General features: G+C 47.1%; 1 protein-coding gene across 1 annotated transcript; it reads left to right on the top strand.

Moving 5' to 3' along the window:
• The first annotated feature begins 209 nt into the window (after positions 1-209).
• On the top strand, positions 210-21,088 carry RAB11A (RAB11A, member RAS oncogene family). The gene is made up of 5 exons (XM_083475258.1): positions 210-924; positions 9,629-9,824; positions 11,649-11,842; positions 16,020-16,100; positions 19,024-21,088. The coding sequence occupies exons 1-5, from the start codon at positions 882-884 to the stop codon at positions 19,161-19,163; spliced, it is 654 nt and encodes a 217-aa protein (XP_083331384.1). The 5' UTR covers positions 210-881; the 3' UTR covers positions 19,164-21,088.
• Positions 21,089-23,006: the final 1,918 nt, after the last annotated feature.

Genomic DNA, 23,006 nt, shown 5'->3' with positions numbered 1-23,006 from the left:
AAAGCACTGTGGCAGGCAGAGGAGGAAAACGACACGGGGAAGCAGAAAAGGGAGGTGGAGAGAGAAACACTCTGCACATGCTCAGAGGCAAGCTTTTCCCGATGGGGCTCTACACCTCACCACCCTTCCCAGAGGCCTCTGCGGTCCAGCCTGGACTACAACTCCCAGTAGCCCTATAGTGCCAAATTTCTAGGGGATCCAGACGGGCGAAGGCTGATCTACGGCCCGCTTCGCTCTGCCCTCCACAACAATAGAGATGAAAATGACAAGAGGTGCCGCACTCAGGTATCGATTCCGGTTTCCATTCGGTCGCCGTCATATGCGGGGAAAGAATACAGAGATGAAAAGCGTCTAAAGTGGGAGCTGAAGGCTACAGATAACTTCCGGCACAGAAACGAAAGTCCGCATTCGCTCAGGACTTCGTGCGGCGCCGCTCTAGGAATCTGGAAACTCTCTGATGAAAGCCTTTGCCTCAGAAAACAAGTCCAAGTTTAAAACCGGAAGTGTATTCAGAAACCCGCCAGTCTCCGATTTCCTTCCCTCCTAAACATAATTAGCGCTCCGTACGTTTTTCAAGTCGTTCTCCCGGTCCCTCTGTTGGTGCCCTGAGTGCCCGGAAGTGTCGTCATACGTGTCTACGGAGCGGCCCCTCTGCGGAAAATGGCCTCTCTCTCATGCGAACCGGAAGCCGGTGCTCCCGGAAGCTGTATCTGGTCGGCGAGCGAGCGAGGAGGAAGGAAGGAAGGGCCGGCTAGTGGGCGGAACCGGAGTGCGGCTGATCCTGAGGAAGCAGCAGCAGCAAGAGGCGCAGGGAGGGGCTCTCTGGCTATCGCTTCCTTGTTAGCTGAGAAGCCGGAGGAGGCGCCGCTGCCGCCGTCATTATGGGGGGCTCCCGCGACGACGAGTACGACTATCTCTTCAAAGGTGGGCCTGCATCCCTTGTCCCCCGCCGCGCCTCTTCCCCCCGCTCCCTGGGGGCTGCTTCAGACCCCCCCACCCCTCCCCCCGGTTCCCGATCAGGATTCCTTGGATGGTTTCCGGCCCTACTCGAGAGGAGACCGATAGACAATTATGGAGCACCACTGACTAAGGTCCATTAATTCCCAGGGGCCTCCTCTATGAGTGAAATGCAGTTGGTTGAAGCCGACCCCCTTGCCTCTCCCTCGCCCCAGCCCTTTGGGTGGTATCCAGTGCTAGTCCTCCTCAAGGGTAGACCCATTAATGAACGCGCTTAGCATAGGCCCATTAATTGTAGTGGGCCTACTCCGAGTCTAATGTGGTTGGATACAGTCCACAGCCTTGGCTCCCCTTCCCCCAGTCCTTCTCAGTAAAGTATCTCAGGCCTTGTTGGCACATCAGAAAGCCTACCCACCCTTTGCTAGGCGCTGGACAGGGTTGTTTTTTTAAAAAATCGTTTAATGATTTTCATACTTAATACTTGTTTCACCAGACTAGTGGACGGGCTTTGTATTGGGACTTTGCAATGGAGTGTTGTGAAATGTCTGTTGTATTTAGTTGGCTGCATTGTGTTTGGGCTTTGAAATCTGGGATGTCTCTAATGTGGGGTGAAGACAGTCTTGACACTTTGGTTAAAAGCTACCAGATTCTTTTTGCTACACACAGGGTAACTGTTAGGATTTCTTCAGTTTGCATTATTATATTCCACTTTTACCACAAGGAGGTCAGGGCAGCACATGTGATCCTGTTCTCTTTTTTATATGCCCAAGTTTAAAGTGTCAGACGTGGCTGAAAAGGACCAGGCTGAAATCTCCACTTGACCATGAAGCTTGCTGGGTGACCTTGACCCAGTTATGATTTCTCAGTCTAACCTACCACAGAGGGCTGTTGTGAGAATAAAAGGAGAGGATGTGGAGAAGGACCATATGTGCTACTTTTACCTCCTTGGGTGAGGGAGTGGGATATAACATAATAATGTAGATATAAGAAATCCTAACTGTCAAGGTGTAATTAATCTGTGTGATCCTGAATTTGCACTCTTGCTTAAGATTATCCCAAGTGCCTTTCAACACCAGCAGTTGCTTAATGAGACTGACATGCTGTGTTGCCCAGTGAGGGCAGCAACAACATAGAGGGGTGGGTGGGGAAGATTGGACATTTTGCAGGACACAGTGTATTATTGACTAAAACAGCCTTCCTCAACCTTGTGTTCTTCAGAGGTTTAGGCTACAAAACATCAGGCTTAATCAGCACAGTGGGGTTACTGGGCTGGGTTACAAAGAGAACCCTGAACCAGTTTTCCTCCATCCCTTCTTTCATTCGGAGTGCAACTAAAGAGAAAGTTTGGAAAATGACATCTTCCCAGAAGTGAAGTTAAAATAGATGCCCTTATGTGTGCTAAATCAGTGAGTTATTCAACATCCAGTAAAAGACATGGGCAGGTATGTGTTAAACATAAGAAAGACCCTGGTTAGATCAAACCATAAGGATCCCTCTAGTCCCCATCCTCCAGTTTGCTCTAGCTGCTGGCCAGAGGTCTCTGGAAAGCCCCCAAGGAATGCTTCAAGTCATACTCGGAGAGGTATAATGCATCGGGACATGGAGGCTCTATTTAGTTGTGATGGCCAACAAGAGGCTAAAGGGGGGGGGGTATCTGCCTCAACACAAAATGAGTACAGCAGCTGATTGGAGCAGAAATATAGGGAAGAACACCAGTCTAAACAGGAGATCCAGTCCCACAACCTCTCTTCCTGCAATTGAGCAGCAGAGCACCTGCTTGGCACGCAGAACCACCCAGGTTCAACCCCTAGCATCTCCAGGTAGGGCTGGGCAAGACTCCCTGCCTGAAACACTGGAGAGCCACTGCCAGTCATTGTAGACAGTACAGAGTTGGTGGACCAGTGATGGGTTCCGACTTATCCGATAAAGACCAGTGCCATACTAGGCTCTTCTTATTGTGTGTGCCTCTGTTGACTTCTTTCCTCCCCTCTCTCTTTGCATACCCCAGAACACATCCTCTCACCATAAAAAGAGAGCAGTGCAGTTGGAAAACCTTAAAAAAGAAGAAGTGGGGAAGGCATAACTTGGGGCTACTATATCAGATTCCCCCAGTAAGTGAAAAGGTGACACAAAGCAAAAAGGGGACTGGTGGCAATATCTGTTGGCTACTGTAGAATCTGGCCCTTTTATTGTTGCGAAGCCAAGTAACTTTGAATGAATTGTTTTCTCTGCATTCCTTTTTTATTATATTCCCCGCCCTAACCACCCCCCCTATTGTTTTGTAATTATAGTCCTATTCCCTATCCCTTTCTTGAGACTTTTCTCATAGAAACCAATGGCCAGGCCCTTCTGGTGCCTCCCCTGGAGTTCACCTTTGCATGTCTGATCTCCCAAGTTCTGTTAAAAATCTGTCATCCTTCTTGCTGTGTGTGTTCAGCATTTCTGCCCTACTTGGCTGCTGCAGTGGCTTAGGAAAGAGCTCTTCAGGGGTGAGGCTGGACTTTTGATCAGCACTTTGTTCTTCGGTGGGGGTGGCCTCCAGTCACTGCGGTGATGAATAATGCTAGTTAGTAACTTTGTGGGCTTTTTACTTAATACAGTACAGGGAGAGCCGCTTCCCTTTCAGAAAGAATGTATACTGTCTTGAGACGAACTTTCCCTTTGATAACTTGGTTTACTCTATGTGTTTCGCTGCTTTTGTGTGAAATCTTTGTAAAAGTATCACCCTGATCCACTGCTTTGTGGTCTTGGTGTGGTTTTCCTCTGGAATTTTGCTTTCCCCCCCTCCCCCTTTTTACTTTGAGATAAAGGAAGTGACTGAGGAAGGCATGGCAACCAACGAGCAAGTGATTTAATGTTGAAACCTCAACTTCCAGCTTGCGGGGGGCAGGGGTGGCAAACGGAGAGGGTTAACTGGTGAATGTTGCAAGCGTGGGATTTTTAAAAAATGTATTATATTATAGAGCTTGTTTGTTTTCTAATGCAGTGCATTTTCCTGTAGGGATAAACCAGGCAAAATAACAGCCAACTGTTTCAATGTGGAATGTTTATCTGTCTTTCTGGGGCGGTGGTGCTGGTGCTGTGGGTTGTCTGGTTCTTATCACACAAAAGAATGTAAGCCCTGGCATGCTTTTAGCTAGGCTGAGCTTGCAGGGTGATGGTGGTTAATTGCCTAGAATCTGCTGAATGTGAAGAGTTAAGGGACTTATTAACAGGTTTTTCAACAGAGATTAGTTAGCAGCAGCAGCAAGATCTAGCCTTGTTGCTTTGTGAAACTCCTGATCAGGGCATAAACAAGACTGGCTGTTCCTTGCTGCTTGCAACTGTACCCTCCTTGAGTGGCTCCTTCTAGGCGACATGGAACTTGCATCCCTCCACTGACCTCACTTCCGGTCTTACTGTTACTACATAACATTTACCAGCCCATTAGGGCATTACTCCTCCTCCTGGATGTGCAGGCATTCTTCCCAGCAGAGCCCCCCCCCCCCCCGATAGTGAGCAGGATGTGTTGGGAAATAACATGCTTGGCTGCACAGATAACAGGGCAGAGAGGGAATGTTGCAGAGGTTATAAATCTGGGTTTTAGAGACAAAGGCTGCATGACAGGGAACACACATTGAACTGTTTCCTTGCTTTTTTGCGCCAGTTTTCCTTACTGTCCGGCCTGTAAATGTTTAGGTGTGCCATGTTTTCATTGTGAACAGCAGTTTCTGCTGAGGCAGCAGCTAGACATGTCACATACTTGACCATGTGTACCTTCTCCTGACATCTTCAGACAGCAGGAAAGGCCAGTGAAGCAGCTAATGTGGCAGCCCAGCTTCCTGCCCTCCTTGCTCACTTCTCTGCAGACTAGTCCCAATAATAACCCTCTATAGTCCAGGACCTGTGGCATGTATTGCAAGTATTTGCATTTTTTAGGTTTAAACACTTGCATGGTAATTGCATAGAAGCATTCAATACTGTACTTTCTAGTGCATTTCACATGCATTATGTTGATATGCAACATCTGCAACAATCTGGTTAATTTCATCCTAACAGTAGCTTCTGTAGCCCTCTTCCACACCTGAGTTTCACTCCCATCCTTACGATGTTAGCAGGGCACAGCCTGTGTTGCAAACATAGTTTAACTTTCTTCCAAGGAATTCTGGGAATTGTAGTTCTGTAAGATGGGTGATGAGAAATCTCTTCCGTAGCACCCTGATTTACTGTGAGAGCCAGTAAATTGCTCTCACAGTTTAATGTAGTGGTTAGAGTGCTGGACTGGGGCCCAGGAGAACAGAGTTCAAATCCTCACTCAGCCATCAAGCTTACAGGGTAACCCTGGACCAGTCATGGTGCCTCTCAGCCTAACCTGCCATGTAGGGTTGTTGTCAGAATAAAACTGTGGAAGAGGAGAACCATGTACAGTATTCCACCTTGAGCTCCTTTGAGGAAAGGTGGAAGAGTAATGTAAGCAAATAAATAAACGAATGACACTTCCCCCTGTTATACTGTTCTACCAATTTGGTTCTGAACCGCGGTTCTGGGTTTGATATTTAAAGCCCTAATTAGCCCAGGACTTGGTTAGCTGCAGGATGGCCTTTGTTCTGTGGTACCTTAAAGACTAACGTATTTGCTGTGGTGTCAGCTTTTGTGGAATAAAGCTCACTTCTTCTGCTATCCTGAGGTAGGGGTGTTTGTGTTTGTGTATGCCCACACCTCTGTGACTCAGGCATGTGTATATATAAACATACACACAAACAGATGGTTGGAGGGAGGGGATTGTAAATAGTGAGGTCAGAGGGGGAGGAAGGAAAGAAAGTATGGAAAGTATCTCTCTGTGCATGACTTGTGGTTATTGAAGTCCAAGAGTTCTCTTCTGCGTTCTGGAGAAGATGCTCTTCTGCTCTCTAATGGGGCCTTAGGAAAGGCTATAGTACAGACCCCACTCTGGCAATATGCCTATGAACAAACCGTTTGAGAATAGCTTTGCTGTCGCAGGCTCTCATTTTCCCATCTTGTTTTAATTCCTTTCAGCAAGAACAGAAGCCAAGCCCCAAGAGTTGATAAGTTGCAATAACTACAGATGTGGGTCTACACTGGCAGCTGAACCTGGCAATCTTCCCCACCATTCATCAGTTCATTTATGGCAGGTGCAAATAACCTTTGACCCTCCAGATGTTGCTGAACTGTAGCTTCCTCTATGACCATTGACCATGATCTCTAGGGCTTATAGAAGCTGTAGTTCAGCACATCTGGAGGGACAAAGGTTTCCCACTGAGCATTTTAAAATCTGATTGGCTACAGCTCCTCCGTTATATCCCTGCTTTCATACTGATTCAGGGTTGCTCCAGTTTCCACCCTTTCCTTTCTGGGTCTTTGTATAGCCCTGGCCTATTCAGAATGGCTGACATCAGCCATCCTGTTGTTTTGTGCTACAACTCCCAGCAGCTCCAGCCAGCATGGCTTTGCCGATCGGAGAGTTGTGTCCTGCAGATGTTTTGGAGTTGGAGAAAGTTTGCATAGAAGAGGAGAGGTGCTGCACACATTGGGGCTGAGGTAGCTGCTTGTATTTGCAGAGCTTTGAGCCACCTGACTGCGCTGAGGTGAGGTAATTCAGTTTGTCTCTTCCCTGCTTGTCCTTGGGTGTTGCTGAGACCAGCTGATTACCAGTGTACCCTGGACTCTTTGCTTTCCCCAGCTTTATTGTTAACAAATAAAAACCACAAGGACTGGGCAATCTGGTTAGTCAGGCTTTCAGGCCTTCCGCAAGTCCTGTGAGTTGTGCACCTAGAAATGCTGTAAACCTTCTCATATGCTTTTTACACTCTCCTTTGGGGAAGCTGGTTTCCTTTCCTTTTATGAACAGGAGCTTTCACATGTGGCTTGTCTTATCAGTGTCCTTGGATAAGTTCTAGCCATACCATTGGTTTAGGTTTTTTATTTTTACTTGCTGGCATCTTTGCATTCCAAAGCCTTCTGCAGAGTCCTCCCTCTCTTTACCAGTGAGATGATGCCCAACCAAATCTCTGCCTGCCCTTGCTGTCCCTTGGGCCTAATTTCCCACCCCTGGAAGAAAACAGTGCCCTGGAAATTCCTGTCACCTGCTCAAGGAAGTTAAATCATGCATTAAACTTAACAGTGAAACTCAAGCTGGAAACAAGGGCACTCTTCCCTTTGCTCCATGAGACCAAAGAAAAGACATATTTTTTTCCTTAAAATACTTCCGACAGCTCTTCTCTAACAATTTTTTTAAAAAATGAATTTCATAATATTAACAAACACAGAAAAGGGGGGAAATGTGTCTCAGACAGCTCTTCTGAATTTGCACCCAATTAACATCTCCCAGCTTCGCTTGCATAATTGTGATGTTATGGGTTTGGGTTAAGAGCCACCCAACTTTCACTAACATCCTCCCTCCCTCAGCGTCCACTGAGTAGGAGCAATAAAGAGTTGAAAACTGCCTGCCCAAACTGAATGCCACCCACCAGCTTGTTAAGGGTGGTATAGTGGTTAGGGTGCTTGTTAAGGGTGGTATAGTGGTCAGGGTGCTTGTTAAGGGTGGTATAGTGGTTAGGGTGCTTGTTAAGGGTGGTATAGTGGTGAGGGTGCTTCGTGCTTGACTAGGAGCGGGGAGATTGCGGTTCAAACCTCCACTCAGCCATGAAATGCACTTGTTGACCTTGGCAGGGCAGGGGGCACATAAACATTGAACCAGTGGCTATGTATGGTGGGTTGGTCAGTATTTTAACCCCCATCTCCATGCTCACACTTCCACGGTCCCAGGCACAGGAAGCAGAAATGGGAGGTTTGCAGGTAGACAAGTATAGTTGGCGAGTTGCTGAGATGTGGCTTCAGTGGCCATGAGAAAAACTTTAGGGATTTTTCTGTGCAAAAAAAGGAAGCATCTAAATGCCAGGTTCTCTTCTGGACTTCACAGTTTCTCTTTTGCCTGACTTTGGTCGGATAACAAACACCTTGTGATAGGATTTAATTTCCGGTGTGTGTGTCAGAGAGTGCTAGCCCTGATGGGCTTACTCTGAATTAACAGAGAAACCCCTGAAGCTGAACCTTCCCAAAATGGTGCCTTCCAGATATTTTAGACTACAACTTCTATCACCCCCAGCCAGTTGTAGTTCAAACAAAACATCAGGAGGGCACCAGGTTGGGGAAGGTTTGATGCCTTTTAGTCTGGCATCAAACTCCTGATGGGCATGAATAGTTAACAAGCCTCTTCCTGTTGTTTTTTTTTGTAGTTTTGGCTCCTGCTTTGCTGAATCAGCTGAAAGGGGAGAGACGACAAAAAGGGCTGGTTGTTTTTGTCCGCACAGTGAGATTTGTGCAGTAATTAATTAAGATGAAATCCCATATGTGATTGTTTTATCATAATTTCAGAGTGGAGGAAAGGACTGAGAAGCAAATATGCCAGTCTTGGAAGGATGAAGCCATGGATTGCTGCAGGATAAATACCCGGGTCATGTTAGTTTTCTGGATCAAGCTGCCCACCCCCCCCCTTCTTAAGTGATGCAGATGGAGAGTCTTTGGTTTGACCTATAAAAGAATGAGACTCTGCTTTGGATCCTTTTCTGGCATGCATAGACCATAATGAGCATTCAGATGGTAACCATGTAAACATAGGTGTATATTTTCAGATAAAATGGGATGCGAAAGGGAGCCAGAAAAAATTGAAGATTTACATCCTGGCTTGCAATCGTATGGTTCTCAAGGTCGCTGTTTAACATTGTGGTAATATAAAAACTGGCTGGCATGTACACACACACACGCACACACACACAGCCCAGAGTCCCCTTTTCTCTGGCTGCTGCCAAAGGCCAGAGCGTAGGAAGATGGGAAGCTGCCTTTTCCAAGTCCATCTAGCTCAGTATTGTCTACACTGACCATCAGTAGCTCTCCAGAATTTCAGGCAGGGCGTTTCTCCCAGCCCTACCTGGAGATGCTTCTGGGGATCGAACCTGCAACCTTCTGCAAGCAGAGCAGGTGTCACTGAACTCTGGCCCTTCTCTTCAGCTCTGCAGTCCCAGCTGCAGAGCACCTGGAGCAGAGTAGCCTTTCTGGCAGGGAGAAAAGAAGCGAGCGCTCTGCAGTTGCCGCCTGGGTGGAGCCAGATCTAACAGTTAATTTTACTGAGTAACAAGAACTTTAGTACTGCAATGTTAACAGCAGCTAAAATGTCTTATTTCTGAAAGAAAGCTAACATTCTAGCTTTATGCAGTTGGGGATATTGTGGCTGTCAATATCAACTACATATATGTAGACCTGAGAAGGCAGCATGGTGGATGAGCAAAAGCCAATAGAGGTGAAAGGGGGCTTCAAAGGGCCATCCAGTCTAACCTTCTGCTGATGCAGGAGATGTAGAGATGAGCAATGTTTGATTAATTGATTAATTAGGAACAATACATTTCAGGATCACATTTAGCCTCTGCTTTCTTTGCCCATTTAGTTCAAGAGCTAGTATTTTGAGTGTGTGTGTGTGTATGAGTATGAGTATGTGGAGCTTAAAAATGTAATTTCCCTCTGGTAACAACCCCCCCTCGCCTGGTTTCCTTAAATGTTTACCTGGGCAGTTTCTCTACACAGAGGGCCAGGTGAATCAGCAAAGGAGGTTCACAGTGTCAGAGGAAAGAGTGTGTTGGGTTCCTCTCTGACTCTCCTCTCTTTCTTCCCTTCCCAGTTGTTCTCATTGGAGACTCTGGAGTTGGCAAGAGCAACCTCCTCTCCCGCTTCACTCGCAACGAGTTCAACCTGGAAAGCAAAAGCACCATTGGCGTGGAGTTTGCCACACGGAGCATCCAAGTGGACGGCAAGACAATAAAGGCTCAGATCTGGGACACGGCAGGGCAGGAGCGATACAGGGCGATCACGTCGGCGTAAGTGGACCAGCGCCAGATCATTCCCGGGGATTGTGGGGGAGTTTATGGGAACAGGACGCAGGAGCACTGCAAGTGTGTGTGTGTCTTCTATGTGATGGTCCTTGCAGACATCGTGTTTGCAGCGAAAAAATACTGCTTTTTAGATTGAACAGCATTCAAGAATCCCATTGCATTCTTTAAGTTGCTAGTCTTCAATGTTCATAGAATTGTAGCATTGGAAGGACTCAAATGGCCAGCTAGTCCAACCCCCTGCAATACAGGAATCATGTGACCCACTAGCTGAAAATCAATAGCCTCCTAGCCTGGCAGGCCAGATTGATATATGCCTCCACTTGGCAGGCCGAGCCACCAGCCACCTGTCAAATCACCTGACTTTACGATGACATCAGGTGACCTTTTCTGTCTGCTGTTTTGCTTTGAGCAAATGTTTCTGAGGATCCGAAAAATCAGCCCCTCTGTAAGGGCTGCCCAAAACCGCCCTATGAGAGGGTCCTTTTAGCCAAGTCCCTTGCTCATCCGCCCTGTACGTGGCTTCATATATGATGGAGGCAGGTGAGCATGGCTTGACCAAAATGGGGAGAGACTTGGCAGGCCTGATTAGGCCCATGGGCTGGAGGTTCTCCATCACTGCTGTAGGATAACTGAGTCCAAAATTGAGTCCAAACTGAGGATAACTGAGTCCAAAACTGGCTCCAAAATCAGGCCAGCTAGGGATGTGTTCTTTTCCAGCAGCTGCTGTTGAAAGAGCTTTAACCACTTTTTTTATTTTAGGTCAACTGTAGTGATGATGCATATAATCACATTTACTTCTCTCTCTCTAAATGACTGTAACAGGGCAACTTATAAAACCAAGTCACGACAGGATGAAAAACTGGAAATAAGTTGGGGTTATCGGAAGGCCAAATTATGCCTTGGGCAAGAGGCTGTGCCAGCCCCACCCGCCCTGGTGTCCTCCAGATGTTTTGGACACTAACTCCCATCCTAGTCAATTTCACCATAGTCAGTTTATTTATCTGCTGCATTTTCCACAGATAGGCTTGTTCTCAGAGCAGTTCACGTAAGAAGCAGTGTAAATCCAGCACAAGCAACTTCCCACTTGGGTGAAGGCAGTGCGTACTCTGCCCCTGACTAGGGGTGGCGATGTATCACCAGCCAAACATTGCGCTTTGGCGATGTACTGCGATGTTGATAATATATAATAATAATAATTTATTATTTATACCCCGCCCATCTGGCTGGGTTTCCCAGCGATACATCAGCGTTTTAAGGGCAGCTAATCCTCACCAGTTGGTAAAATTAAAATATCCAACAACTTTACATCATTAAGCAGTCCCGGCCAGCCTGACATCTGGTCAAGGATGATGGGACTTGGTAGCCCAGAGCATCTGGAAGCCCCCAGGTTAGGGGAGGGCTGGGGTGGTCCTGGGGCAGTTGTGAAACACATGCAGCCTGTACGAAGTGGAGCCCATTTTTAAAATGCATGTATTGCTTTATATCCCATCTTTCCTCCAGGGAGCTCAAGGTGGCCTGCATAGTTTTCGCTATCTCAATTTTATCCTCACATCAACCCTGCGAGGTTGGGTAAGCTGAGAGTGAGTGACTGGTCCAGGTCACCCAGTGAGCTTCCTGGCTGAGTAAGGATTTGAACCCTGGTTTCCCAGGTCCTAGGACCCAGCCCTCTCAACCACTGCAGCACACTGGCTCTCTGGAGAGTGTCGTGATGCCCCACTGGGCAGCCTGGCGAGGTCTGAGCTTTCCTTCCCCTGCCCCCTTTCTGTGCTTGCCTGTGGGCTCACGTGGGTTGTGTGCTTCTGCCTGCAGCTATTACCGAGGTGCCGTGGGGGCCTTGCTGGTTTATGACATCGCCAAGCACCTCACCTATGAAAACGTGGAGCGGTGGCTGAAGGAGCTGCGAGACCACGCCGACAGCAACATCGTCATCATGCTGGTGGGCAACAAGAGCGACTTGCGCCACCTGAGGGCTGTTCCGACGGATGAGGCCCGAGCCTTTGCAGGTGAGTGGGCTTGCTGCAGGAATACTTCTTTGTTTTGTTTTGCTCAGTTTCTGATTCTCTTGCAAAACCTCTTAGAGCAGCTGCCGAAAATTTAAAGCTAACAATAAATGGAAAGCAATACTAAAACAGCAGCAGAGCCAGTTTGAAACTTTGTAAAACTTCCCAAGTTTTTTGAAATGTGGAAACGGAGCCCAAGAGGCACCAGTCTCTGCACCAGCCTAGGCTCCTTGGGGAGGGCATTCTAGAGTCAGGTGCCACAACTGAAAAGGCCCTGTCCTGCATCATGGTCACTTCTCTGCTGGAAAAACTCAAACAGGTGACTCAGAGGCATTTCTCTGTAACTGTGTGGTGGGAAGCGGTTATTGAGGTTCCAGAGATTTTGTCGCTTCTGCCACCTGCCGCTTGCTAATTGTTGGGTCATCAGCTCCTAGGCATCAGTGTGGGAAGAGGAAGATGATCCAGTCTCCTTAGTATGTTAGAAGTCTGGATGGTTCTTGCTTTCATTTTTTTCCTGCCTCCCCTCCCCCCTGCCATCATTGAATCCAGGGTTATCTGGCCAGGCTGAGACCTGCAAGGAGGCGTCCTTATGCACCTTTCAACCATATCCTACAACTTCTTTCCATGTGTATCTTTTACAGGATAATCTCCATCTTGGCAGGATAATGTTTGTGTAAAATTTATTTATTGCATTGTTATCCCACCTTTTCTTCAAGAAGCTCAAGATGGCATACATAGTTTTCCTCCTCCTCCATAATGAATGCCCACAACAATCCTGTGAGGTAGGTTAGACTGAGAGCGAGTGACTGGTCCAAGGTCACCCAGTCAGATTTCAGCTCTGGTCTCCCAGGTCATGTCAGTACTTGCTGCTCTTAAGTCAAACTATCTAAAGTACGGTACCTTTCCTCCTCAGCCTGTCCTGTGCAAAGACAAAGAGTAGCAGAACTGGCAGGGAGCTTAGAGCTTAATAATAATAATAATAATAATAATAATAATAATAATAATAATAATTTGTTTATATCCCACCCATCTGGCTGGGTTTCCCCAGCCACTCTGGGTGGCTTACAACATATAAAACACAACAAAACATCAAATATTAAAAAACAAGATACTGTATTTTTCGCCCCATAGGGCGCACCTAGTTTTTTGGGGGGAAATAAAGGGGAAAAAAATTATTTCCCCCCCAGGCGCGAGGCTGGGGCGGGGGAAGCCCGAACTTCCCCCGACCCCAGCCCCCAGAACAGGCTGCTATCCGCAAGCCTAGGGAGCCCAGTGGGAAGTTGCGCTGGTCTCCCACGGCTTGCCGAGAGCTGCGCGAAGCCCGAAGCCTGCAGGGAGCTCTCCCACGGCTTGCCGAGAGCTGCGCGAAGCTCGAAGCCTGGGGCGTGCTGAGCTCAGCGTGCCCCAGGCTTCAGCCTGCAGGCAGCTCTCCACAAGTTTTGGGAGAGCTGCGCGACTTCGCGCTGGGCTCCCACAGCTTGTGGATAGCTTCCTGAAGCCTGGATTCGCCCCATAGGACGCACACACATTTCCCCTTCATTTTTGGAGGGGGAAAATGCGTCCTATAGGGCGAAAAATACGGTATCCCATCCAAGCAACAAACAAACCAATAAATCAATAAAAACCAATGACAGCAATAATAGCAACAATAATAAACAGTTTACAGTTATACCCAAATCAAAGTAACCACTAACCCCAACTAAACATTTAATCAACACCAACCAGACAAAAATGAAACAGAGGAACTAAAATTGGAACTGTTTAAAACATTTTAGCCTGTTGCCCCAACCCAAGTGTTGTATCAATGTCCCAGTGGCCTCCCAGGATCCTTTTAGCTGTTCAGGGTGAGTCTGGGCCCTGCCTCCTAGGCCAAGGTCTTCCAGCAGGGAGCAGGCCTTCCTTCCAGCACTCATGGCAGCAACAATCAGGTACCCATTGCCCTTGGGTATCGGGCAGCTTCCTATCTTCTTCCACGTTCCTGCTTCTAGATGTCCTCTAGTTAGAAGCAGGAGGCAATAGCTTTGGAGTTTTGCATGACCGCTTTGCACCCCATCCCACTCACTGTCTCCTGGGTATTGGATTTGGGCTGCCCAGCAACGGTGACTGGTACCAGCCGAGTTTGTGAGTTCCTGACATCTGTTTTTCTTTGACAGATGCCATCTGTGGATTTTTATGCTTGTGTGTAACTTGTAGGAATGTGAGGCAGGGGCAGCGAGCAGTCTAAGCAGCATCTTGGCCTCTTCTTTAATTAAATGAGAGTGCCCCCTTTTCTCTCCCTTCACCCTCACTCCCCCAAGGCTAGGAGCAATTAACAATGTGGAGGCATCCGCTGTGACCTCAAGACATTGACTTGTTCATAAATCTGGTTGGTTTTTAGGATAAGTTCATTCCACTCTGGAATGTGGCTTTGAGTCCTCTGCACTAATCATGATTAAAAATGCTTGATTTATGCCACATGCAGTTCAGAGAGGAATTTTGCAGGAGGAGGGGAAAGTTGGCAGCTGGTTTTCATGGCCTCAGTCCCAGAGAAATGGCTCCCCTCCTCTTCTCTGGGAGTCATTAAATATCTTGCAGCTAAGGTGCAATTTTCCGATGGTTGCAAGACTTCCTCCTCTTTGGTCAGGTGACACTTTGCTAATCACTTAGGGAAGCGAGAGAGGATCTACAGAGAAACCTGGAACCTGAGCCCGCTTTATTCTTTCTCCTCTCTGAGGAGTGTTTGAAAGCCCTCTCATCCATGTGATGGAAGAAGCTTTTTAAAATACACACAAAATCCGTGGGGTTCAATACTGTTTTATACAGCACCCTCATCTAAGTTCTTCGTAAACCCACTTAACAGAAGCTGACCCTGACTTCTAGCATATGACAAAAAAAAAAACTGCGCTGTGTGAGAGGGAGACAGCCAAACATTTCCTGCCGCTGTTTCCAAGGAGTGAAGATTATTGTGACAGGATGGGAAAAGACTTAACAGTCGAAACAGGTTCACAACCTGTCTTCCATTGTGCATTACTTAGTATCCTATTTGTGTATTTCGTTTTGTATACAGTGGTACCTCGGGTTACATAGGCTTCAGGTTACAGACTCTGCTAACCCAGAAATAGTACCTCGGGTTAAGAACTTTGCTTCAGGATCAGAACAGAAATCGTGCTCTGACGGCGCAGCGGCAGCAGGAGGCCCCATTAGCTAAAGTGGTGCTTCAGGTTAAGAACAGTTTCAGGTTAAGAACGGACTTCCGGAACAAATTAAGTACTTAACCCGAGGTACCACCGTATGTTTCTTGAGTACGATATAGTTATCATGGTCTGGTTGGGAATAGAGGAATGATGGGAGGAACCAGCTCGGGAACCACCAAAGGAAGAAGGTTCAGAGCCCGGGGAGTGGTGCTGGGACAGGGAGAAGACTCGGAAGAGGAAGTGTCGGAAGCTGAAGGGGTAACAGGGCTTAGTGAGGTGGGAGAGCCTGTGGCAGAGAGAAGTCAAGAATCAGAGGAGCAGGCTGAAGCAGGTGAGTAGGAGGAGGGAGGTCAAGAGGCAGCTATGAGTCAGGCTGGTGAAGAAGCCAGGGGGTCTCCCCCTCCTGCTGCAACAGGCTCCCCACCCCCCTGACTCCAGAACTAGGAGAGGTATGAAACAGGAGGAGCAAAAACAAGCTGCAGTCTGATTACTTGCAAGAAGCCCTGGAGAGGCGGAGACATAAGCTGCTGTGAGGAGGCAAGGATTTTTAGTCTCAGCAACTGATGTTATGACCCACAGGGCTTGAGCTGCTATGCTCATTACATCTGACACTCATCCAAGTCTGGGAAGATCATGTTTGCTAATAAAGAGTTAACTCCAGCTTCGAACTGTGTGATTTACTGACCAGCTTGCACCGTGACAAAAGTATATTTTCGTAATTTGAGGTTTTTGAGTTTGTGCAAATTTTGAAACTGGCAGCTGGCAGGGCAGAAAATATGGGGGAAAGCAAGGCTTGGGGAGCATTTTGGAGGAAGAGGGAGACATAGTGTTAGGGAGGCCACATGCAGCACAGCCAAAGGCACAAACACGGGTGTGAAGTTGGGCTCCTGGTCTCTGTGGCTGCGATGGGAAGCTATGAAGCTCTTGAGCTTGAAGCAAGGCAGCCTTTTATTCAGGCCTCTTCACTGGACTGGCAGATCTAATCAACTTCCTGCTCTTTCTCACAGAAAAGAACGGCCTTTCCTTTATTGAGACTTCAGCTTTGGACTCGACGAATGTGGAAGCTGCTTTCCAGACCATTCTGACAGGTGACTTGGCACTGATGTGGGAGAGTTGTGTGGGCCATGAGAACGAAATGCGGAGCTGGGAGTTGGGAAACCTCAGAGTCTTCGATGCTGGAGGCAAACAGGGAGGCGGTACCTTAGGGCTGTTTTTTCCTCTAGGGAACAGAGGAGGATTTTGGGATCTTCTTCCATGCCTCCATTGATCCTCCCTGTTGGGGCACATAATATGTGTGTAGATTAGAGAGGCTCTTCCAGGAAAGTCCTACCCCAGGACTGAGTCTTTTCTTTGCAAGATTGGCTATGCACCTACTTGGTGGGAAAGATTGCTATGGCAACATTTTTGATAATCTTGCGTTTTGAAGCAAATCTGTCACTTCTTCCCTAGATCCTACTTTCTTCTGAGCAGGCCCCTTCCCTAGCCTGTCACCAGAATTTGCTTTCTCTCCCTTGATAGGCATGCCTGGAAGTGTGCAGGCTGGTCTTGCCCAATCTGCTGCCCTTCAGATGTTTAGGATTCCAGCTCCCATCAGCCCTGTGGCCCAGTGATCAAGTAGAATGGGGCTTGTCATCTCAACAACACCCGGAGGGCACCAGCTTGGGGAAGGCTGGGGCGGGCAACGCCTGCCAAAATAGTGGAAGCCATAAACTGATTTCCAGCAGTTAAGGAGCGGTACTTCTTTGGAACAGAGGAAGCTGCCTTATATGGAGTCTGACCTTTGGTCCAACTAACTCATTGTTGTCTGCACTGACTGGCAGAGGCTCTCTTGGGTTTCAGGCAGGAGGTGTTCCCAGCCCTATCTTGAGGTGCCAGGGATTGAACCTGCATGCAAAGCAGGTGCTCTACCACTGTTAATAGCTACTTGCCTGTCCCATATCTAGAAAAGCAGGATAAATTATGCAGAGTAAGCAAGCACCTGAAAAGAAACATAATTGAAACTAGTTGCAGAATCCAGTTTGTTTACAGCATCTGGGGTTTCTTGGGCACAGAATTTTCTTTAAGCACACAGAGTACATAGCAGCCCTGCTGATAGACAGCTATTGATGTCTTCTTGGGCCCCTGGCAGTCAACTCTTAACTGGCCACCTTTTGTGTCCTGTCGCTGAGAGGCGGAGGAACAAGGGAGGCTGCTCATCTCTGTTGGCAGCAACATTTTCCTGGCCCCCTCGGTGCTGAGATCACCGCAGAGCCACTTGTTCTCTGTGTGGAACAGCACATCCTCTGCTTCCTGCCATCACTGTAGATTTGCTCAGTTCCTCTGTGTGGAAATGAGCAGACATAGGAAGTTGCCTTATATTAGACCCTTGGCCTTTCGAGCCAAGTGCCGTCTACATTCATTGCAGTGAAAGTTAACATCAACAGTTATCCCAAGATCTCTTTTCAATTAGATCAGCCAGGGAATGAAGCTGGAACCTTCCTTCTGCATATAAACTTCTGCCACTGAGCTATGATTCCTCTTCATTTTGCCTAAGGCGCTGAATAGCTGTACCAAGTGGGTCTTTCCTGCACAAACTATTCAGCTACCAGCAAAGTATACTCAGTGGAATGTTAGAAAGCGACCAAATCCAATTATGTGTCCACTTTAATTGAAAGAAGCTGTGGACAAGTACAGCTTATTAGAAATGAGCATTTATGATGGTGTTTACAAGTTCATGGTGGGAAGAGACTCCATTGACCAAATTATTTAAATGTGTTTCTAAAACTAGCTATCCAGCCATGTCCTCACACCTGGGTATATCCAGAAAACTTCAAAACCTAATAATGAGGCAGGGAAGTGTTTCTCTGTCCCCTTATCCTACCCATCGCAGCTACTGCCAGATTGTGCAGAAGCTGCAGTGTACAATTTGTTCCCCATGTCCTCAATGCAGGCATGTTTTGGCAGATAGGCCAGGGAATAAATGACTCTGTTTACTGCATTTTATCCCCAGGGGCTCCCAGAGCAGTTTACGGATCAACAACAATAATAAAAGCAGTCTTTGGCCTCAGGCTTACGATTTTAAAAGACGCAACACAAAACGAAAGAGATGGGGAGGGAAGAGGAAAACGAGCAGACTTGGGCACCCGTCCTTTAGGTTACAAAGTTCTCATAATGACCAGCTGGGATGGAAGCAGTTGAAGGAGAGGAGGAGTTGAAGGCAGCTGGTTCCTATGTGAGTCCAGTGGAGTGGCCCTGCTTTCTCATCTATTTCTCTGTTCTGCAGCCTCTCAGAACGGCTGCTGATAGGTGGCAAGTGGGTACCAGTGGCAGCTCGTCTCTCAGCAGAGCTGATGGAGCTTTCCTGCTTCTCTTCTCTCCTCCTGCTGTCAGTTGGTGGCATGGCACCTGCCAAGTGACCGTTCAGGGAAAGGAGGATCCCTGTTGAGCTGGGGGTCTCAGCACAGCCAACAGAGAGATCCTGTTTCTTCTCACTCCCTGTGGGGCAGCTGAATAGGAGTGCCGTCCCAGGTGAAAGTTGCAGGAGGCAAGCGCGGCGGAGACAGTCTTATCTGTAGCGGATGTGCAAGGTGCAAAACCTGCAGCCCCTCATCTTTTGCTGGACTCCAGTGCCCATCATCCCTGACCGTTGGCCAAGTTGACTGCAGGGGCTGATGGAAGTCCGGTTATATCTGGTGGGCCGCAAGTTTCCCATCACTGTTATAGTACTTGGTTTTACCAACCCTTTTTATTTTTTGCTTTTAAAGCACACCTTAAAATACATTCCAAATTCTACAAAAGAGAGAACTCATTACTGCACGAGTTGAATTGGTGACAACTTGCATACATTATGCCCAAATTTTGCAAGTGGGAATGTTGGGTTGCTTGCCCACGAAAATGGTCAGAGTTGGGAGTGAAGTGAGGTGGCAGCATGCTGCAATCCAGGACTGGCCAGCTTGCCATGGGAGGGATGGAGGGGCTTCAGCCATAGGACAGGTGCTGCCTCTGTTAGTGACACCTTTCCTCCTCTTTCAGAAATATATCGCATCGTGTCTCAGAAGCAAATGTCTGACAGACGCGAGAATGACATGTCACCAAGCAACAATGTGGTCCCTATCCACGTCCCCCCGACCACGGAAAATAAACCAAAGATGCAGTGTTGTCAAAATATATAGCAGGTTCCATTCCTCGAAAGCTGTGTATATTTCCCCAGGTCTGAGATGGAAATAGATTCTGAGTTCACATTGTCCTCTTTTTAGTTCTCTCTCCCTCTCCCTCTCCATGAAACCTTATTTTTATTCTCTTTGGATTTCTCCATGTCTTAACTCTTCCCCTTTATTTCAGTATTACAAATCATCAGTTTGTTTGCATGTGGCTGCAGCATTATCAGAATGCTAGTCCCGGCAGGGCAGTTTTAAAAAAATCATGACTGATCTCTTTTCCAAACAGGTTGGCTCATTCAGCAAAGAACTAGATTGCTGCAGCTTAAGTCTTTGCAATTCTTATACTCCTGAGAGTCTGACCGAGCCTTTTAAACCTCCTTTCAGCCTCAATATTGCATCTCATGGAATGAGCATCTCGTGTGGCTTATCCTGTGGCTCCCAGCAGTATCCCACAGTTAACAGTATGCAGGAACTACACTAATTTATTGCTAAGAGGAGGGATCCTGGCCCAGGAGGCTGAGTTTTCTCAGTTCCTTGTAGTTATATCGGTGGGTGCACCCATTCTGAGCAACCTGGTGCCCTCCAGATGTTTTGGGACTACATCTCCCATGAGCCAAAACTAATGCTGGTGGGGGTTGTAGTTCAAAACATCTGGATCACCAGGTTAGGGGAGGCTGATCTAATGAATTAGAGTTGTATGTACGTAACGTTCCCAGAAGAAATTGCTCACTCCTCCTACCTACTGTGTCCCCAAATAGCCAATAGTGCCACTTCATGAAGATGGCTAGTTGGAGCGAGGTAAATGTTTATCCAGTCACAGCATTCAAATAATCATCTTTGTGCAAGCAAGTGGGGGATTAGTCGCTTTGCATGTTGGGGAGGGTGGGTGTAGTTTTATACTGAGCCAATGCAGTACCATTTGTCTTAAGGCCCAAAGAGTTGGTGATGGGTGCCTTCTGTAGAGGAAGCAGTAAGTCGTAGCTCAGTAGCCCATCTGCTTTTCTTGCAAGTGCCTATGGCTTGCAGTACTTCGTTTCATGCACCCCTGGGCCGCTGGTCCATTTTGCACCTTGGCCTGTGCAGCAATGCTTGCTGTCATTCTCAAAAAGGCATGGAGAATATTTGCAGGACGGGGACATCATTGCACCTCCTTCTCTTTAAGTCTCGAGTCCTTGTGAAAGCGGGGTTTGATTCCAGCAACCACTCAAGGCACAGGATGGGATTAAATCTAGTCTGCAGTTTTGGCAGGAGGCCTCTGTTGCACCTCCCTGATACTGGCCAGGGAGCGTGCTTGGCCTCTTCCTTGCCCTTCCTCATTTATTTAGAGAAGCTCAGGCCATGCGCATGAGCCCTGCTGAAGAAATCCAGAAATACATGCCAGAAGATTTGTTCTTGGATTCTTGCAGTTTTTAAGCCAACTGTGGATGTCCCTACTTCTAAAGCACTGTTCTACTTCTAAAGCACTGTTCAAACAAGCAGTGTTCTTTATATCTACACATACAAGCACGCATACAATACTGTGGTATTTGGAAAGCCCATTTGCAACCAGAAGAGGAAATGGCTCCAGGAAATATTTAGGGGGGAGTGGACAGGAAGGAAAGAGGCTTATCACAAAGATGCCACAGACCCATATGGTGTCCTTTCCTTCCTGCTGCTCCCGCCCCCCACGAGGGCACGTACAGAGTGCTGACTCTCTCAGCCAGCCTGTCGGTCTTGCGGTGCTCATGACGTGTGAGGAGCACAGAAGGCATTGCTGTAGTCCCTTCATGTTTGTGTCTTTCCTGTAGTTGTTGATCTTTTGTTCCACAAACTCCCCCCCCTTTTTTGTAAATTTGCTTTGTACTGTATGCACATTCTGTACCTCAAATATTTTTTTATGATTGATTTGAAATTATTCATTATTGGAATTCTAATAAAAGAATCACAGGGGGACTGTTCAGCTGTTGTTGAGTGGACTTCTTTGGAATTATGCTGCTGTGGGCATTCCAGTATTTAAAACATGGCACTTAAGTATATGAAGATGATTAACCTGAACGTTATATGCAGTGCAGATATTACTCGGAATAAATTATGCAAATCAATTTGAGATGCAAATCGGAATCTGTTTGCTATTTCAGTTTGCATGCTACAGTGTGTGTGTGTGTGTGTGTGTGTGTGTGTGTGTGTGTGTGAAAAAGTGTGTTTTGGATCGTCATGCATTATGGGTCTGTATGTAAGATCACAAAGGAGGGTGAAAATCAGGCACTGAACAAAAAGCTCCTTCCTGCTGAACACATTGAAACTCTCTTGCAGGTGCTGAAAGTTTTTGACAGTCACTAGCGAGAAAAGGTTGGATGAGAAAATTCAGCTGGCCAGGCTTGTTGGGGGCCCAGTACATAAGCCAAGATCTCTCCGGAGATTGAGTGCGCATGCACAGAATTAATATTTTTTTTGTTTTGAGAGAGGAGTGAAAGCTTAACCACTGGTCTTAGTTCTCTTTTCCTCCCAGGAGTGAGATCTGTTGGGTTGATTACTGCCACCAAAATACTTCTCACTTGCTTTTAAACATAAGTGTTCTCAGTTCCAGAACACTTGCAAGAAGGGAGGCTCAAATCAGTTTTTCCCAGTTGACACAGTAAGGTTTTCATGAATGACAATAGCTTTAGCAACATTGCAAGGTTCACAAAGGATTGTGTTACAGAAGTACACAGCTGAGAGAAATTCAGTTTATTTTTTACAAGGTAGACCACCGTCATACGGTCAACAAATATTACAAATCTGTCTTGCTTTAAAAAAAGTATTGCCATTACAGTGTCTAGATTCCTTTTTAAAGGAATGCTATATATATATATATATGTATGTATATATATATAATATTTATATGTATATATATGTGTGTGTTTGTGTGTGGAACTGGATTTGCTTTTCACTGTCTCCTGCTGGATTTAGTATTATTCTTCTCCCTCCCCCCAACCCTCAATTTGGTTTAACCATCCAGTTTTTTAAAAGCCAAAGGACGTTCAGCTACCTGGTGCAGTCTCAACTGTGCAGCAACATGACGCATGTGGCTACTAGAGGGAGAGTTGTGTGATCTGAAAGCTTGCACCCTCTGATGGGGTAGCAGTAGGTTGCCTTCCCCCATCTATGCCTCCATTGTGCCCAAACCGCCGGTGGGGACAATTTCACCAGTCAACGCGCGTTGCTACAGTCCAGGATGCGGCGCAGAGGCAGGATGACGTCCCTCCAAATTTGTGCAGCGGTTTCCTCGCTCCATCTGGGTTAAATGTGTTAACTTCCGAGTGAGACGTGAACACAGTTGGGAAGTTACCCTGTCTGAAAAAAAGCCTTCATGGAGGACTTTTCCCATCGCTTAACTCTGAGGTAAGACTTTTTTCTTTCTATACACGTAATTAAAATATATATCCCCACTGGCCCTACAAAATAAGGTTCTGCTACTTTTCGTCATCTGCATAAGGCTTTCCTGGAAAGTAAAATGGCTCATTTGCCTCCCCCACCCCACCCCCACCCCTCATGCACACATGCAGCATTCGGGTAAATAACTACATTTCCTCCTGTGCTGTGGATAAATCTTGTCATCCTTCCTGGGGAACATCCTTGCTCTGTTTCATAAGATATCCCCCTCCCTGCTTTAGGAGAGAGAGGCCTTCAGTACTTCAACGCTGCTTCTAGAGAGGGATTAAGCTGCCATTAGTTATCTCAACTTACCGGTGGATGTTGAACAGGTCAATGGGCCGAACGGGTGGTGAACCTTAGGCTAAACATAGGCCTCTGCCTCTGGCCTTTAGCACCCTTCCCCAGGGCCCAGAACCCTTGGTGCCCCTGCTTTCCACCTAGATTATTGCTTGGCTAGAATGT

This window comes from Podarcis liolepis, assembly GCF_965112155.1.
Source record: "Podarcis liolepis genome assembly, chromosome: 14".
Taxonomy (NCBI): domain Eukaryota; kingdom Metazoa; phylum Chordata; class Lepidosauria; order Squamata; family Lacertidae; genus Podarcis; species Podarcis liolepis.
The sequence above is the reverse complement of the archived record's forward strand: the minus strand, read 5'-3'. Positions and strand labels throughout refer to the sequence as shown.

What these genes read in the sequence shown, in the direction of transcription:
- RAB11A (XM_083475258.1), top strand. Translation starts at nt 882, where the DNA reads ATGGGGGGCTCCCGCGACGACGAGTACGACTATCTCTTCAAAG. An exon ending in GTACGACTATCTCTTCAAAG is followed by an intron (nt 925 to 9,628) that starts GTGGGCCTGCAT and finishes TTCCCTTCCCAG; the next exon opens with TTGTTCTCATTGGAGACTCT. An exon ending in TACAGGGCGATCACGTCGGC is followed by an intron (nt 9,825 to 11,648) that starts GTAAGTGGACCA and finishes TTCTGCCTGCAG; the next exon opens with CTATTACCGAGGTGCCGTGG.